The following is an 18,561-nucleotide window of genomic DNA, read 5'->3' as shown; positions in this document are numbered from 1 at the left end:
GTCAATGTCCGAAGGATTCCCTTTACCCCTATCTGCCCCTTTCCTCCTACTGTTCCTCATTCCTTCAGACCTTATGATGCTTCACCTTTTCTTAGTTTATAGGTCAGATTCTGTTCCTAGGATTTATTATTTAACCAAGCTATTAATGTCTGTAATGTATGTACTGCAGGGAAGCATGAATCTACAGGTATGTAATCTAAAGGAGATTTAGGTTTATGCACAACAGATAATTGTTTATATCGCTCATAGGGGTGTTATTTCAGTTATTTTTTAAGTATCCACTTTTTGGCCAAGTTCATTACAAGTGTTTTCAATCAAACACTGGGATCTCTTTGGCTATTTCTTCTCTCTCTTACTCTCTGTCTCTCTTTATTGGATATGCACACAAAAACATATGCCTTCTTTTCATCAGCCACTAACACTTTTTCTTCTATTCTTGCTCAGCTTTTTCTCTTTGCAACAGCACATTCCGATGAATACAAATTTGTTTAGTGTAACTTTGGAAGGAGCAGCAAATTAGACCCGCTGGGCTTAAAACACACACACAGATGCCAAGACACATAAGAGCGACACCTCTTGGATTAATCACAGAACAAAGACTGTCACATAACCCAAGGCACCCCTTCTTGAATACACACATGCACAAACATATGTACCCAAAAAGAGACAGTCATAGTGTGTATCAATGACACCTGTATTTAAACTCTAATTTATAATGATACTGGACAACAATCAAGTTTGCACAGCATAGGTAAAGCACAAATGGTGCTCTACCTTTGTTTGCCAACCAAAAGGAGTAAAAGAGTGAAAAAGACATGCAAAGCACGTCTGGAAAGGAGACAAATGTATGTACAGTGGTGTTGGGGGTTCATGGGGGTTTTTGAAAATACTGCAAAGCTTTGGCTATTGGGCTTTGATTACATCTGCTTGAGCATAGTCCCTCCCCTTTCCGGCAGAGTACACTATATATACACACACGCAGTCAGACTGATCTGTTCCCTGGCTCCTACTCAGACTTTCAACGTGTGAGGTGTGTGTATGTGTGTGCTGAGATTGTAGGGTGTTGAGTAGGCACATGGTTGCTCATTTGTAGTGAGATCCCACTTGAAAGAGACAGTGACAAAGAAAGAAAGTAAGAAAGCAAGCAAGCAAGAAAGAAAGAAAGACAGAGGGGCAAGACAAGAGGGAAAGGTGCCAGAACCAGTACAAGAGAGAAAGAAATAAAGAAAAAAGAGGTAGGGAGAAACAATAAACCATTTCCACCTCCAGTACAATGGAAGACTGTGCAGTGTCCTTCTGGATTTACATCGGAGTCATGTCCATCTTTGTTGGTGGAGCAGTGAAGAAGTTTCTGGCATCCCATATGGGTGCCATGCCCTCGGTGGTGGCATGGCTGGCTGCCACTTTGCTGCTGGAGAGGCTGTGTGCCCTGTGCATGCCTGCTGTGCTGGCAAGATTGGTACTCTGTGTCTCCTGCTGGCTATACTTTTCATGGGCTACCCCCAAATCATCTCTGCCAGTGGAGGGCAAGGCAGTTTTCATAACAGGTAAGAACAGAGATAAAAGAAAGTTCAAAGAACAAATTAGGTTTGTTAAATTGATTCAGGAGAGAAGAACATTTTGACTTTGTTTATAGATTGTAGCCAAGAGATGTCTACCTTCTTATAGATGAGTTGTATATTCATTGCTTCTTCTTTTATATTGTGGCTGACTCAGAGGACAATTACAGGTATTGAACTAAAATGCACATTACTTTATAAGCAGTGATTGTAGAAACAGCTGAGAAATTAAGGTCATGCCGGTTGGGTTTCTTTTTGTCTAAAATTGTCACAATCATATATTTAAAACGTTAGTGATTCAGTAACTTTCAAAGGTGAAATGAGAACTTGTTCTCCCAGTATTGTGACTTTATGCAGCCAATTTGCCAAAACACATTTTCAGTACATGTTGTTCTCTTTGTTTTAATTAAATTTTGTATAGGAAGTTCAACAATGATGACTTTACTAATTAGATGCAGGTCTACCCATAAAATGCATCTTTTGTCTGTTTTGGGTCAGACAAATTTGATCCTGAACATGCTGTACTATCATTTTAGACCATATGAAGCAAATTAATGTTCATCTTACTACAATAATTATTTATCTGACCGATATTTTATGGAATCAAGGGATACTCAACAAACAAAATGTTATTACCCTTCTTGTATTCAGGCTATGACAAGTTTAATGGGCATTTGTAGAGTATGCATTTTTATTATCTTGACTCTCTATCCTTCTAATTTGTTGTCTATAAATCTTTATTGTGTCCTGTTGGATGAAGCAAAGTGTGCACCAAGATGATTTGCCTATTTCTTAATTGGCTAGACTAATCTGATTATACATTTATTTATCTTATGCAACACACATGCAGTGTAATCCTGACATCAAATCAAATGGCTGCTGTTTTGTGGCTATACACATTAAAGCTCTACTTTTAGTGGCTTTGTGCTTTTGCAGCTTTATGCCTTGTGTGCACTGTTTAATTACTGTAACTCTTTAGAGACTTCTAAATGCAGTGTGTTACTGTAAGAACTCAGCACATTTTGTCCAGTCACCAAGCTTCAAAAAGGCTTTTGCCCCATTATAGGTTTCTGGAATAATTAAATGTGTGTGTGTGTGTGTGTGTGGGGTGTGGGGGGCGGGGCAGTTTTAAGTGGTTTACGAGGACATTTTTAGGTTACAAACTGGTAATTACAACGGTATTATTCTATAAATGTGGTTTATGAGGACATTTCTAGTGTCCCCATAATTCAAATTGCTTAAAAAAACATACTAAACAATGTTTTATTGAAAATGTAAAAAACTTGTGAGGGTTAGGTTTAGGGTTAGGGGGATATAATCTATAGTTCGTATAGTATAAAAAAACATTATGTCTATGGAGAGTCCTCATAATGATAGCCACACCAAAATTTGTGTGTGTGTGTGAGTGTGTGTGTGTGCGTGCGTGCGTGCGTGTGTGTGTGTGTGTGTGTGTCAAATTTTCAATCAGCATCTCTTAAAAATCATCTAACAACACAGTGGCGATATTAGTTCAGACTTTGGGGAATAAAGGCAATTATGTACTGATTTATTTGACTGTTAATCAGTTTAGGAAGCCCAGTGTTTTAAGCTGGTTCCTAGGCTCCTTCCATAGCCATTTGAACACTAATATTTCTGTTCTGTTATTTATAAAATAATTACACCCTGAAGCCCAGAGCAGCCCTAAACATTTTTGGATACTAATTATTAAGCATTTTCTAAAGCTGTGAGGCAAACCGCAAAACCTGCAGTATCTGAAAACCTGTGGAGTTACACACAACATTGCAGATAAGAGACATCCCTCTTAAAAAGAGTTATCTGGTTGCTAAAAATTTTATTTGAGTGACTGTTATGTATATGCATGTATGTGTGTGTGAAAAATTGATCGATTCACATGCTTGTATGTGCCATAGTCACACAATAATGCATATTATTGGCCATTGCATTGGAATGAAAATATTATGTTGTGTGTGGACTTTTTTTTTCACAGCCTTTAAGTTGAGACTTCAACCTTTTTCCCCCAAACATTTTCATTGATAGTTGAAGTTAATAAGTTACATGTTTGTGCCAGTTAATTTTTGACTTTATAAATGTCAGGTTTTTCTCCTTGAACTACAGTGAGGGATACAAGTTTTGGTCTAAAGTAGCTTTCATGACTAACAACAGGCATGTCCATTTCTCCTCATTTGGTTCACACAACAGGATAAAGGGGTTACATTTGATCAGGCAGATTATGAAAAATTTTCAGAAGTAACTCATATGGGTTCCTGAAAAACCCCAAAGCTGTCTGCCGTCTATTGGCATGGTAACCAGCACCCAATCAAACACCATTATTTGCATATCTTAACAGGGAGAGAGAGAGAGTGAGAGAGAGAGAGAGAGAGTCAGCATACGCTTCTGATGTTGGCACAGAATACTATTAATTATTTGTTTCCTTTACTACAAAAGCTAGCATACACTGTGAAGTGGTATCATACATTTGATAAATATTTCTATTGGACATCATATTTTCTAAAATTAACCTTCTCAAATCTCTCTAAGGCCAAAACCTAAAATAAAAAAGTGGAAAACCTTTAAACCTCTTGCAAAGCCAACAGAAAGGCACAGTTAGAGCTTGAATTGCTTTGAGGCAGGGGGTTAAGGTTACAGGATTGGCTTAAACTTAAAGTCAGCTAAAACTCAACCACACCATTAGTCTGGCAAGAGCCAAACTGTAAATCAGCCCATAGATCACAAGGACAGCCTGTACATATCATCAGCTTTTGGAATTAGTCCTGTTATGTTCTCTGTGGCCGAGCTATCAATAGCTATCAGGCAGCAGAATATCTGAGGGATCGGTTTCTTTGAGCTATAAAGCACACTTTTCTTCCTGCGTAATGAAGTCTTCTTTGAAAAAAGTTTTTATTGTTATCAATGATTTATATAAACACAAGGAACCCCACACACATGTTTTCTCTAAAAGGTTTTTTTTTTTTTTAGGAAATCTCACCTTTCATCTTTGATAATGCTTGGTAAAATTCTAAATAGCTGAAACATGTCTTTGCTCCTTCCCCTCCCTCTCTCACAATAAACCATGATGACTGCACAAAGCTGTGATTAACACCAGGTTCTAGCAGCAAGAAGGTGTGAACTTCTAGAGTTACATGCACTCTCACTCACACAACTTTATCCCACATACACTCATCTCTTCATCTGTCCTCAATACCCTGGCACCTGCAACACAAAGTAAATATCAGCGCCACCCAAGAGGGTTTCTAACACATTATCTTAACTTTGATTTTTTTCAACACTCCCCACATGAGTTTTGGAGGTTTGTCAGACTCAGTCAGTTTGTAATTACAAATTTTGCATAACTTTAGGTATTCCAACGCATTGCTGAACACTTGTGTTGTCAGGCATTTGACAGTATGACAAAAGAACTGTCCACTGTTGCCACATATGAATAATGGCACAACAGTCTACGCGATCGTGGTGGGTAATTGATGCAACTCAAACCAGACCTAATTGTCTTCAAAAGGGAGTGTGTATGGAATTGAAGAGAACGATTCATTCACAAAAGATTAATTCAAAAACACTGGTTTGTACACAAACAAAACTACCCCACAAACAATTTGACAGAAAACACATGGAAAAAATTTATTTGTGTAGAGACACAAATGAAAAATAATTAGAGACTATTTCACAGACATAACTTGGAAAACAAAGCAGACTATTCAGTTGTTCTAGTTTATATCTACCATTGTTTACTTGTTACTTAAGTGTCTCAAATACAATATAGTTTAATGATGTAATGACTCAACATTGATCACCTGCTCAGTCCAATCTAACCCTAATTTTGCAGCATCAGAGTGGAAAAAGAAACCGTAACCATGTCATCAACAATATGTAGTGAAAAGCACTGCCACCATATGCCCAATGGTGGAAAAACAGCTTTAGTTTCCAGGCGGACTGATTAAAAAAAAAAACATGTGTTCCCAAATTTGCAAAAGATGCAACAAACTAGACAATCGGGGGTGCATTTTCCAAAAGCATTGTTAGTGTTCCATAGTTACCAACATAACGATTTAGTGTTTCCCGAAACTGTAGTTCCAACAAACAATCGCAAAAAGCATCACAAATTTGTGTGGTTGTGTCATGAAACATAAGCAGGAAGAAGGACCCAAGCACAGGAATGAGTGAAAATAAAATGCTCTTATTAAACAACAGAAACAAACAAGCAAAAACAAAACTCATAAGGGAGAAGAAACAAAACATAAACCAGAAAAATATACAATAACTAGGGCCGAACGAAAACAGTAACAGGACTCCTAATCTCACACACAAATCTCACAAAACAAAACACAAGAGGAACAGGTGCAGACAATCAACATGACAAAGACTAAATGAGGAGGCATGGCAGGAGGAAACAAGCAGGCAGGGTTAGGAAAGCGCATGGCAGAAACACAAGACAGACACAAACATAACAGACAACAGAAAGGAGAGGGCTGTCAAACCCAAACCAACGGATACCTCCTGTTGTCCAAACCAGATAGACCAGGCAGAGGAACAGATAACAGACCAGAGAGGGTGGTTGGGGGAGAGCAGGGGGATGGTCTAGGTCAGTTAGTAGGTGGACTAGAAGGCCGTGGTGGAACCAGAGTAGAAACTGGAAGTCTAGATGAACCGGGAGGCCAGGGCAGAGCCAGAGAAGGACCTGGAGGCCTGAATGGATCGGGAGGCAAGGGCCAAACTGGAGGGGAACCTAGAGACCAAGGCAAAGTCTGAGCCACTGAGCAGACTGATGATTGGTGTCTGACAGGTGCTGGCTACTGTGCTGAGCAACAGAATGGTAGCTGGTGTATGATGGGTGCTGTTTACGGAGCTGTATAACAGACTGGTAGCTGGTATCTGATGGATTTTGATCACTGGACTGAGCAACAGACTGGTGGCTGATTTCTGATGGGTGCTGGCCACTGGACTGAGCAAAGAGCTTGTGGACGGCCGCTAGGGACTGGACAGGATAGTCGATGGTCACAGGGAACTGGACTGGCTCGTCGACAGCCTCAGGGAACTGGACAGGCTTTTGGATGGCTGCTGTGGTCGGGAGTGTTGGCAGCGACTGGGGAATGGCCTCCGTGGTCGGGAATGCTGGCAGTGACTGGGGAACGGCCTCCATGGCCAGGAATGCTGGCAGAAACTGGGGAACCGCCTCTGTGGCCGGGAGTGCTGGCAGCAACTGGGGAATGGTCTCCGTGGCTATGAGACCTGGCAGCAACTGGGGAACGGCCTCCATGGCCGGGAGCACTGGCAGTGATTGGGGCTTGAGCACCTTACTCGGCTTCCTTCTCCTCCTCTGGCGGTCAGAAGCACTGCAGCGGGAACAGCTGCCACCTCCCGGCAGTCACCAGTGGGAAAGGCAGCAATCTCCTAGAAGGCATCCACGGACCCAGGGGATGAGCTCTGTCTCTTCCTTCTATGAGTGATGAGAAGAAGGCTACAGCATTCACATCGGTGAGGGGCATCGCTGTCCTTGGCCTGGGATGAAGAGAGAGAGTCCTCCAAGACACAGGCTGAGATAAAATAAACACATTTTATGGTCTCGCAAAGACTTCCCTCTTCACCCCCAACAAGAATACAATACTTGATGGGCTCAACCAGGCCTGCCACAAAGAGATCAATGAGGCATTCCTGGTTGAAGCCCAAACCAGATGCCAGCGGCAGAAATTCCAGTGAATACTCCCTTACAAGCTGGTCCCCCTGACGGAGACCAAAAAGCTTTTCGGCTTTCGGCCTCAGAATAAAAAAAAAAAATGTATTCCTGCTGGGTCCATTTGTGGTTGAATCGTTCTGTCATGGTACATAAGCAGGAAGAAGGACCCAAGTGCAGGAAAGAGTGAAAATAAAATAGAAAGAAAACAGAAGCAAACAGGAAATACAAAACTCATGAGGAAGAAAAAATAAACAAAACATAAACCAGAATAATATACAATAACTAGGACTGACTAGGAACAGGACTGGAACAGCCAAACATACTGACAAATCTTACAAAACAATTCAACAAACACAAGAGGAAAGAGGGCACAATATATAGAACTAGACACATTAGGAACAGGTGCTGACAATCAACATGACGAGGACTAAACGAGGAGGTGTGGCACAAGGAAAAAAGCAGGCAGGTTAGGAGAGCGCATGGCAGACAGAAAACAAAACAGAGCCATGTGCTCAAACACAAGACAGACACAAACATATTAACAGACAACAGAAAGGAGAAGGGCTGTCAGTCCGAGGTCATGACAGGTTGGAACTACAGCTCTTTACCTGTGGTTAGAAGCATAGCTAGTTAATTTCTCCAACAAAGAATCGAACTATGGTGGTTACGCAGTGAGTTATATAGTTGTATGGGAAAGGCACCCTAGATTAGGGCTTACTAGGTTGAATGTTTTTCTGGTTTTTTGAGCAGTATGCATCAGATGATTAGTGAACAGACTGTGAGTGGTCCGTAGCCGTCATCTAAGGCTAAGACTAGCTGAAGCCCAATATTTCTTTGTGATGTGTGACGTCAATCTGGAAATCTAAATGAGCTACTAATTACCATGTGACATTAGTCCATATGTGTTATGAAGGGCACTGGGAAATCTGATCATTGTGTTTACATGCTGAGGACAGCAGGAGGAAGTACGATTAATCCCACACAATTTGGAGGTCTAAACACTAGCCCCTCAACTCATCAACTAGATCCTCCATGTGTGAGCTCATGCATATTTTTTAAAACATGACTTTCCATTATCACTGTTCAATTTATTTCCCTTATCTCTATCAACTTTTTCCCCCACTGAGGCAAGGGTGGTTTCACATACAGTAACTGTTTTACTGATCAGCACACACGGCCAGATACTGACTGTGCTTCAGCTCTGTGGCCTTCACTGTGATCACATGTGTGGAAGGCAGAAGGATGTGTATGCATCTCTGTTTGAGAGTGAAATCAGAAGTGTGTCTCTGCTCCTCTCTGGCCCATCAGGTCTCTGGCAGGCCCATCATTTACCTAATGTCCCTGGAGCCACTCCAGAGTGCAGGCCAGTTCAGAGAGGGATGAAATTTGCAAGACTCGAGGCTACAAATACCAATATCACTGTTACATAACAGTACGTGGTGAGCATTTGGGTGGAAGGGGGGAGAGGCACCTGTGGCATTCTTACCATGCCTTGTTGGCCCAGCCAGTTTAAGAGGTTAACTAGATAAGGTAGGTTTAAAAGCAGCACTGAGCAGCCAGAGCTCAGGGAGGATTCACCTGGCACACATTGCAATCAGCTCCACCCTCTCCTGAGTGCTTTTGGAGATATTCTTTGAATTGGTTCCAGAGATTAAAATTCCAAAACTATAATGTGCAATAGAATGTAAAAAGGAAGTGGAAATAATTTCTGGGTCACACTTTAGTATTAGGTTTATTTGTTAACATTAGTTAAAGAATTAGTTATTTTAAAGAACAGTATTTTATTTTTTTTTTTTAAGTATTTATTAATCTTTGTTAATGTGAATTTATGAAAATAAATATAATTAATGTATTTTATTCTTGATTACTATCACATTTAACAATGTTGAAATAAGGTTGTTTTCTTTTAACACTGTGAGAACCTTTATCGTATAGAGGGTGTTCTATTAAAGTTATTTTAACAATGTTTGTTCCTAACCTTTACATAACGTTAGCCTACCCTAAAACTCTGTCAAAGAGAGGGCCTAACCAGTCTGCAGAGAGATTCCTGCATGTCCTCAGAATACCTTGAGATAACAGCTGCTCTAAAATGCGGAGGTTTGATTGTGTTTGTGTGTATGCTTTCTCTGCAAACTGAGAAACGAGTGTTATCATTACTAGAGTGTACACTGTTTGCCACATATTCACAAACTGGAGGTGAAAAGTGAGGACATTGACCTCTGGATAGTGTGTGATATGCAGGAGACACTCTATAAAATCATTCACCACCTCCCCATCTCTCTCTCTCTCACATACACACACACACACACACACACATATATACAGTATATATATATATATATATATATATATATATATATATATATATATATATATATATATATATATATATATATTATACAACTTTGAATTCCTTGCCAAGCAAAAGAGACACTGAATGGAACATATATTAGTTTGGTTTGGAAGGTAATTTTTAAAAGAACAAAAATTATAAAACGGACACAGGCAAACAATTTTAATTTGCAAAGCCCAGTAGTTCAGTTATGTTGTAGACCTCACACATTGAGGGAAATATTAGTGTCTGTGTTTCTATTCATATCTCTTTAGTTTTCAGGGTCAGTGTGCATACTCATTTTTAAGCACAACTTGCACATTGATGCAGAACAAGAACAGAGAGTCTATTGTTATTCTCTTTTTTGCCCTGTCTTTTGGTAATGTAGCGAACACAAGTTGAGACAGTCACAATGTCAGGGAAAAACTGCTTTATTAAATAAAAGCAGGCAACAGTACAAAACAAGGGCAAATCCAGCGAAGAATGGTCAGGGTGAGCGTTAGGTCAAAAGCCGGGGAATCAAGATATAAACAAGGGGGCAAATCCGGGAGAGAGTAGTCAAAGGGAGCGTGAGGTCGAAGCCGGGGAATAAACATACTAACAAGACAAGCGAGAGGAAAAGACAGGGGAATAAGGGGGGCTGGCAAGCTAAGGGGTAAACGAGAGGAGTACAAAACTAGACGAGACTAGCGGGGGGCGAAGATGCGGGGTAAAACCGTGAGCCGAAAGGGTAGTGATATATATATAGGGGCAAGTGCAGGTGTAAACCATGACAGGTGATGAGACCAGTGCAGGTGAAACTAATGTGCAGGAGTGCAGATGACACGAGTGCAGGTGGTCATAATGTTCTGGGGGATTGGAAACACGTGAGAAACTCGAGGAAGGGAGATTGCCTACGAGCATGTGAGCGAGTAGGAGCAAAGTGGGCGTGAGGGCTCGAGCGAGCAAAAAGAGCGTGCGAGCTCGAGGAGGCGGAACGAGCGTGGGAGCTCGAGGGGGCGGAACGAGCGTGGGAGCTCGAGGGGGCGGAGCGAGGGAGCGGGGTTCGTGACAGGTAACAATCGTCTGTGAATTGGGGGAAAGTTCCAACGGGTTTAAATATTATCCATGCTCAAATGACCCTTGTAAAGATGTTAGATTTCCTATTAATGTGTATTTCCCTGCCATCATCACTATAATAGTGTGTGTCTGTGTGTGTATGTCTTATGTATCAAAATCATGAGCATGCAACTAATCCTGTGTGCTTTTGTTGTAAATTAAACACACTAGTCCTAATTTGCATATTTGACATGGTTAATTTATTGAGGTTTAAAAGCCAGAATGTCCACTAGGGTGGTAAGGACAGAGTCCTCAAAGAATAAAGAATGTGTATCAGCACCCATATCTCTGTCAGCTGTGCAATTTAGTAAAAAGATAAGAGTTAAAGAGATTGATGGGACACTATCATGGAACCTGATGTGGGCAAAAGAATTTATATAATTGTGCTGTTGTTGTATTTGCTGTTGTGTTCTAGATTTGTAGAACTTTATGGGTGTTCAGAGGTCAATGATGTAAGATCACATTTCACCAATGCCGAGAGTGCTTCTTTCTTAGTAACTATACAGTACATATTTCATACAGGAAAGTGTTATTACTGTCTTATAGTGGTATTACTAGATACAGTATTGCATACCATGCTTTTGAAGCATAATCACCAGAAAATAATCTCATAATGTTATAATATACAGTGGTATATTATAATACAATATTGTAATAAAATGTTATTCTGATCAGTTTTCTGAATATTCTGAGCGTTAGATTTTGGCTAAAATAAGGCATTACATTACTATGTTTCCCATCTCTCTGTCTCTCTGCCTCTGTAGGTTGTGATTCAGGGTTCGGTAACGCTACGGCAAAACGGTTGGATGAGATGAGGTTCGAAGTTTTTGCAACTGTATTGAACCTGGAAGGTGAGGGAGCCAAGCACTTGCGAAGGGTCTGTTCATCCCGACTTACTCTCCTACAGGTGGACATCACCCAGCCCCAACAAGTACAACAAGCGCTGCTCGACACCAAGACCAAGCTTGGCATGAGAGGTGAGGATTTACTTTCACGCCATGCCAGAACATACACACACAGTCTCAAACAGGTTTTAACACTATAGACATAAAACCCTCCTGTAGATGTCTATGCTTTGATGTTTATGAACAAAAGCCAACCAGCTTTTGGGGTATATTGATTTAACTTTAGCCAGCATATGTTTTTCATTAAGGAGTAGTTCACCCGAAGATTTTATAATTATTTATTTACCCATATCTTTTTTCCAAACCATATGTTTTTCTTTTTTTTTTTTATGTAACCAAAGGTAGAGTAACTGATCAGAATAACTGTATTTACTAAAAGAAAAAAACATTTCAATCACTGATTTCCATACAGTTGCAATTATTAGTGATGCATCAACCATTATTGGTTCTTGTGTCATAACATCTGGATAGAAAACACGCAAGAACCAATGAAGTTTAATGATGACGCGATATTTGATTTGGGATTTGATTTGATATTGAATAACGTCCTACATTCTGGCCTGTTCATAATACAAATATATTGTTTGGCTTCAGAAGACTTGGGAGATGATGCATGAGTCACATGGACTACTTTATGACACCTTTGGGTGCTTTATTAAGCTTTAAAGTGAGTCTCCATCAACTGCTATTATATATAAATCAGTGATTACGACATTCTTCAAAATATATCCATTCATAAATTCACTCGCTTGAGCTTTGAAAGCATATATAAAAACTAATTGAGACACTTAATAACTTTTAAAGTAGGTCAAATAAAGCAATTTGAATATTCACTACATTTTTGAGTGTTGTTTTTTTACAAGAGTCAGAAGATTCAGCCTAGTAAGGATCTGGGAGACAGTTTGTGAGTATGTGTTTGTGTATTTTAGTTTGGTGGTCTAATCCAAGAATCTAATCTAAGAGAAAATGTTGGAAAGAGGATGGGATGGGGGTGAAAGGGTTGCTGTTCTCACTGGGTTGTGTGTATAGTTTGGCAGTACATCAAGGGGACAAGTTATTTTCTAACATCACACATCGCATCACCAGGTGGCTTGTAGACAAATGAGAGAGATAGAGAGAGAGAGAGAGAGAGAGAGAGAGAGAGAGAGAGAGAGAGAGAGAGAGAGAATTAATCAAAAATCAATCCATGCTTTTCCAAAACAGGGTCAAATAAGTTTTTGGAGTAGGATGAAATAAAAAGAATGTTTAAGATGTGTTATCTACAACAAATCAGAAAGAGCCATTTAATATCTGAGAAAAAAAAACACTGTGGAATTCAAGTTTGACATTGAGATATGGGAACAATGTGATGACCTTTCTGGCAGACTCACTTTTGTTCTTAAATAATTGTCCTATATATTCTGTAACTAACTCAATCTAGTTATTTTTTCACATGCTGCTTCTTTGGCTTCCATTGTTCTCTATTCCCCTCTGTTTTTTTTGTTTTTGTATGTGTGTGTGTGTGTGTGTGTGTGTGTGTGACAGTTGCTTTATTCTGCTTATGTTTCCACCAAACTCGTGAGCAGATTAAAGTGAAAGTTGGGATAAGTGTAATAAAAATCAAAGCACAAGTGTCCTCTCTTCCCTTTCTTCTCATTTAACCAGCTATTAAACTCTGCTGAGGAAACTTTGTTTCAGCACAGCAAGAGAGAGTTTTTCTTCGCTTGCTATTTGCTTACAAATCAATCAAACACTTCTATCTAATATTTGCTGAAGAAACACAGATCTCTCTGTCCCTGTGTACTAAGCCACCCCATCCTACTCTCTTCCTCTCTGTAGTGTATCTCTTGGTCAAATTAGATGGTTTTTGAATATTGGTTATATGTGTGACTTTGGTACATGTGCTGTATTACTGCTGAATAGCACATGTTGCACAATATGTTCTATTTGTGCTGATGGCTGCAGGACAGCCTCACCAAGCCAAGACTTTAGAGCAATGCAGAGCTTGTTTCTCTGGTTTCAAGTGTTATCACAAAAATGTGACGAGTAAATATCTGTAGTTTCAGCATAAGGTAGCATATTCCAGTTTGGAATAAGGAGTAACACTGTAGGACAATATTTTTTCCAGTATTTCTCCAATAGATGACACTTTAGAGCATATGTCTTTAGAAACATATTATTACACTTCTTCATATTTTGTTCCTCTAGATTTGTGGGGGCTTGTAAATAATGCTGGATGGTGTGTGAATATTGGGGATGTTGAGCTCTCCCTCATGTCCAACTACAGAGGATGCATGGAGGTAAACTTCTTTGGAACACTCAATGTTACCAAGACATTCCTACCACTTCTGAGACAGTCCAAAGGCCGAATTGTGACAATCTCCAGCCCTTCAGGTACACATAAAATGAAAACTAAAACCAGTCTCATCTCGTAAAAATTATGTGATGACATTTTTTCAAAAATGATATTACAAGGTTAATTGCACTTATAGCGGAAGTTCCAAGGTGAAATGCCACTGTGTGGTGCTAAAAGGGAGTACATTTTCAGCCAAACAGAAGAGGTTAAGATTAATGGTCTATCGAGTTCAACAAAACCTATCTCCCTACCTTAAACCTAAACAATAGTGTCATAAAAAAAAAAGTGAGATAAAATCTTGTTTGTTGAGGGAGGCGTGGTACAGCGACTAAAGGACCGAGGATATCATCATTCATTAAACCATGTTGATACAATTGGAAGGGAACATTCAAGCAGTTATGAGTTGACTGGCACACAAGCGGATGCATGCTAACTGAAATGCAAAACATAAAACATGAGTAAACAGTGTGCTGAAAAACGTCTTCAAAAATCCCACTACAACAGGTAGGCTAATGTTAGCATCTGTTTGTAAACAAAGAGAACCAGCGGGCAAAACCACTAGTAGCACATGCCTCCTAAATAACACTGTCCAACCCCAGAAGGAGCCGCCACATGACTGTAAAAGCCCTTACAAAAATCAAGAGTAAATGTTCTGCAAAGTTTAAATTTTTTTGTAACAGAAGGTAACATGTCTGATCCTTAATATACACATGGTGCTGATTAGTTGACCGCAATCAGAGCCAAATTAGGGCATCACAAATATCACTTGTACAGGGAGGTGACAGCCTTTCATGCTATGCATATTTTGAAGGCTAATGCTCTATAGAAATTAAAAATACAAAATAAATACTTCCTTCGTGTCACATTTACTTTTTATGACACTATCGGTTAGGCTTGGGTTTGTGGTATATGGTAACTAAACCTTAAGCCCAAGCCTAACCGATAGTGTTATAAAAAGTAAATGTGACATGAAAACTGCAATGCTGAAGAAACACGTCATTTTGTGGTGCTTCTATTACAATTTTGGCTCAAGTGTTCATTTAACAGGAAACTAGATACCAGAATTTTGTGTCTCTAATGGTCTCTCTCTCTGCCATTCACATAAAGCTGTCAGCGCTTATAAATGGATATTTGTTTGTCAAATGTTTATTGTGTGCCTTCCCTCTGGCTTAGTCGGACCTATCCGAACACTAATGGGAGTCAACACTGTAATACACCAGTTTTCTTTTTTTCCTCAAGTGTCCATTTACCATTTCTATAGATAGCAGCTCTTTCCTCAACCCCAGACTAAAATTCTGTCATTATGAGAAATACACAGAGGATTTATTAGCTTTGCCTGTTTCCGATTAATTTGTCTCCATTTGTTTACTTACATTGTGCCAAAACAGTATATGAGTAACAGTCTGGATCATGACACTGTTGAGCTCTCCGTAAACACTGGCACACAGCCCTTTTAATAAAGATTTATCCATCAGTGCAGTCTCACTGCTATATTTTAGCTATCATAAACACTAAATGCAACCACATTACATTTACGATAATATATTTATATAGCGCTTTTCTGACACTACACTCAAAGCACTTTACACAGTGAACAGGGGACTCTCCTCAACCATGACCAGTGTGCAGAATCCACCCATAGTGTCCCCATCACTATACTGGGGCATTAAGACCTACACAGTCCACAGGGTGAGAACCCCCTTCTACACTCCCTAATACCTCTTCCAGCAGCAACCTTTGTTTTCCCAGGAGGTCTCCCATCCAGGTACTGACCAGGCTTATACCTGCTTAGCTACTGACGAAGAGATGAACAGTGTTCTGTCAGATTACTCACAGGAGGTCTGTTGTCTTAACACATTCCTTACATTCTCTCAGTGGCTGAGCCAAAGTGTTCTGAACACAAACCCTTTTATTCAACAAGGCCTTGAAGCTAAAACATAAATTTTATAAACAGTCAGAATCTTTCTCTGTTGAGCTGATTGTTGCCTTGCCTACAATCCACATCTCTTCTTTTCCACAGTACTTGTCTATCCTGCTCCCACAATGAATGACACTTCCTCTATCAAACAACAGTACAATTATACTTTTGAAACATGTCCAGTGAAGGGCATCATTGTGTCTTAACTGCTTCCCCAGGCATTCTGGCAAATTTTGACAGTGTTGTGGCAACTCCAGTTAGATATATTTTTTATTTGCTTTTTGATAACATCTTGCTCCTGTAAATGTTTTTTTTTTTTTTTTTTTTTTGTATGATGGCAATAGTGAAAGACTATTGCTTGAGAAGAGTAAATCAAAAGAATTTTGAGATGTACAGATGTACAGTGATGTTAATTAAGAACAGTAATTTAATCTTTTTGTCTCTTTTTCCATGCAATCCTGTAGGTGAGCATCCCTTCCCTTGTCTGGCATCATATGGGGCTTCAAAAGCTGCTCTGAACCTTTTGATAAACACTCTTCGTCATGAGCTCGAGCCATGGGGTGTCAAAGTCTCCACCATCTTACCATCTGCCTTTAAGACAGGTGATAACAGATGTAATTCTTCTTAAGTCAAAAGTCTGTCTATTCAGTATGACCACAGGTTTGATCTGTACTTGTAAATAGATAAATCTAGTAATAGATTGTTGATGCAGTCTAGATGTTAGACCTTACTTTGTGGTGTACAAACCCATACTTTGTGTGCTGATTTAACAAATAGTTCAGCTAAATACAGGTCTGGGATTACAATATAAATAACTGAATAAAATGTGCCCAGACTTCTGTTTATAGACCTCACGTCTCTGTCTCCAAACTATCCTGAACTGACTTTCCCTTTTGTTGGTACGTGTTACATCATGTTTGCCCTTTTCTTTTTCTTACAGGGCAGAGTAGTAACACAGAGTATTGGGAAAAACAATACAAGCACCTGATCCAGAGCTTGTCCCCAAGCCTTCTCGAAGAATATGGGGAAGAATATCTACTGGAGACCAAGGAACTCTTCCAGAGTCATGCCAAGACAGCAAATGAGGATCTGAGCCCTGTAATCGACACCATTGTGGACGCACTCCTGTCTCCGGAGCCCCGAGTGCGCTATTATGCCGGGCCAGGTTTAAAACTCATGTACTTCATCTGCAACTACTTCCCTTTGGGCCTCAGTGACAAGTTTCTCCAGAAACTGTTTGTAAAGAAGACAGTGGTGCCTCGGGCCCTGAGGAAACAACAAGACCTTAACCTCAACAACAATAACAACAGCATAAATGATAACATGAATAACAGTAATGTAAAGCACAGAGTGTAAAAACCACTTTAGCACCACTACTTTATGATCTGCATAAAGTCCTATGCTTTCATTGTATATACTTTTCTATTTCTTTGTTTTATTGTAAAGTATTGTGTAATATTTCGAGGGATCACTAATTGCACCAAATCATCTATGTTTAGCTCAGTCTTACAAGTCAACTGACATACTTTAGCATCATGAAGTTAAGTAATACAAATTATAATAACAATAGTAATAATAATACAATTATTATTATTATTATTATTATTATTATAAGAAAGATATCATGCCCACAGGCCATATTTATTGTCAAAACAATTTCTCAGGTGAGGCCAAATTAAACAGACAAACTCTAGTTTATGTATTTTTCAAAATGCATAAATTCTGGGCGTTCACCATGGAGACATGGGACATCTTCCAACGCCATAGATTTGTAGAGATATAGTTATGAGTCTAGTGATGAATCGTAACTAAGCCACTGTTACTAAGGCATGTAGTATCATTGACAGAAGCACTTTAAGCTTTTCTGTATTACTGCACTGAGTGGCTAATTATAATGTTACTATGATCAGGCCAGGGTCAGATTGGGTCAGAGTGCAACATCAATTAAATGTAGTGGGTTATGTTCTTTTTGTTGTTTGTTTTTTTAGTGACCAATTAAATGGTTTGTAAAGTCAGGTTTTTAAATGTATTTTACTCCATAGATTTGCATTTGTTATTTTTGTGGATGATTTATCCATGTATAATTATTATTATTATACATTTTTGGCATATTAGTGCATTTTGTTCTTAATCACTTAAACTGTGAATTTTATACAAACATGGAAAAAAAAGATTTTTTCTTTTTAAATTGTTCACTTGATCATTCTTTAGAATATATTAAAGTTGACTTTTTAAATAATCGATTCCTAGGTTTTTTTTCCTGATAAAGGAAATTAACAATGGATCTTTTCAGCTAGTCAAAGATCTTCTTAAATGCTAAGTGACCTCCTCCAATCGCTTTACTGAAACTCAGCTACCCACTTATGTTGTGGTAATTAGCAATTGGCCGTAACTATACTGATTCCAAATTTTAGATTGTTTAATGAAGCCAGAGCTTTAAAAGCCAGATCCAACAGAGATTTGGCCTCTCATTGCATTACAGATTATCTAAGCTTATTTTACACAATTCTCAAAACTAAGATAGATTCTCACAAAACAATTTGAGGTTGGGTGCAAATCAGTTGAAAATAAAAATAAGATACAAAGTTGTCTGCATTTTGAGACATTAAAGTGATAGTTAACACAAAAATTACAATTCACTCATCATTTACTCACCCTTGTGCCATAACAGATATGTATTGCTTTCTTTCTTCTGCTGAACACAAAATGATGAAGTCAATACACCCTG

The 18,561-nt window shown here is 39.1% G+C and overlaps 1 protein-coding gene across 1 annotated transcript; it reads left to right on the top strand.

The window, feature by feature from the left end:
* The first annotated feature begins 1,002 nt into the window (after positions 1-1,002).
* hsd11b2 (hydroxysteroid (11-beta) dehydrogenase 2) lies at positions 1,003-18,050 on the top strand. Its single transcript, XM_052147909.1, is given in 7 exon segments — positions 1,003-1,409; positions 1,412-1,470; positions 1,472-1,547; positions 11,440-11,652; positions 13,768-13,953; positions 16,298-16,435; positions 16,774-18,050. Coding segments are annotated over 7 exon segments (1,224 nt in total). The 5' UTR covers positions 1,003-1,273; the 3' UTR covers positions 17,190-18,050.
* The last annotated feature ends 511 nt before the right edge of the window (positions 18,051-18,561 follow it).

Source organism: Xyrauchen texanus, chromosome 2 (assembly GCF_025860055.1).
Source record: "Xyrauchen texanus isolate HMW12.3.18 chromosome 2, RBS_HiC_50CHRs, whole genome shotgun sequence".
NCBI classification, from domain to species: domain Eukaryota; kingdom Metazoa; phylum Chordata; class Actinopteri; order Cypriniformes; family Catostomidae; genus Xyrauchen; species Xyrauchen texanus.
The sequence above is the reverse complement of the archived record's forward strand: the minus strand, read 5'-3'. Positions and strand labels throughout refer to the sequence as shown.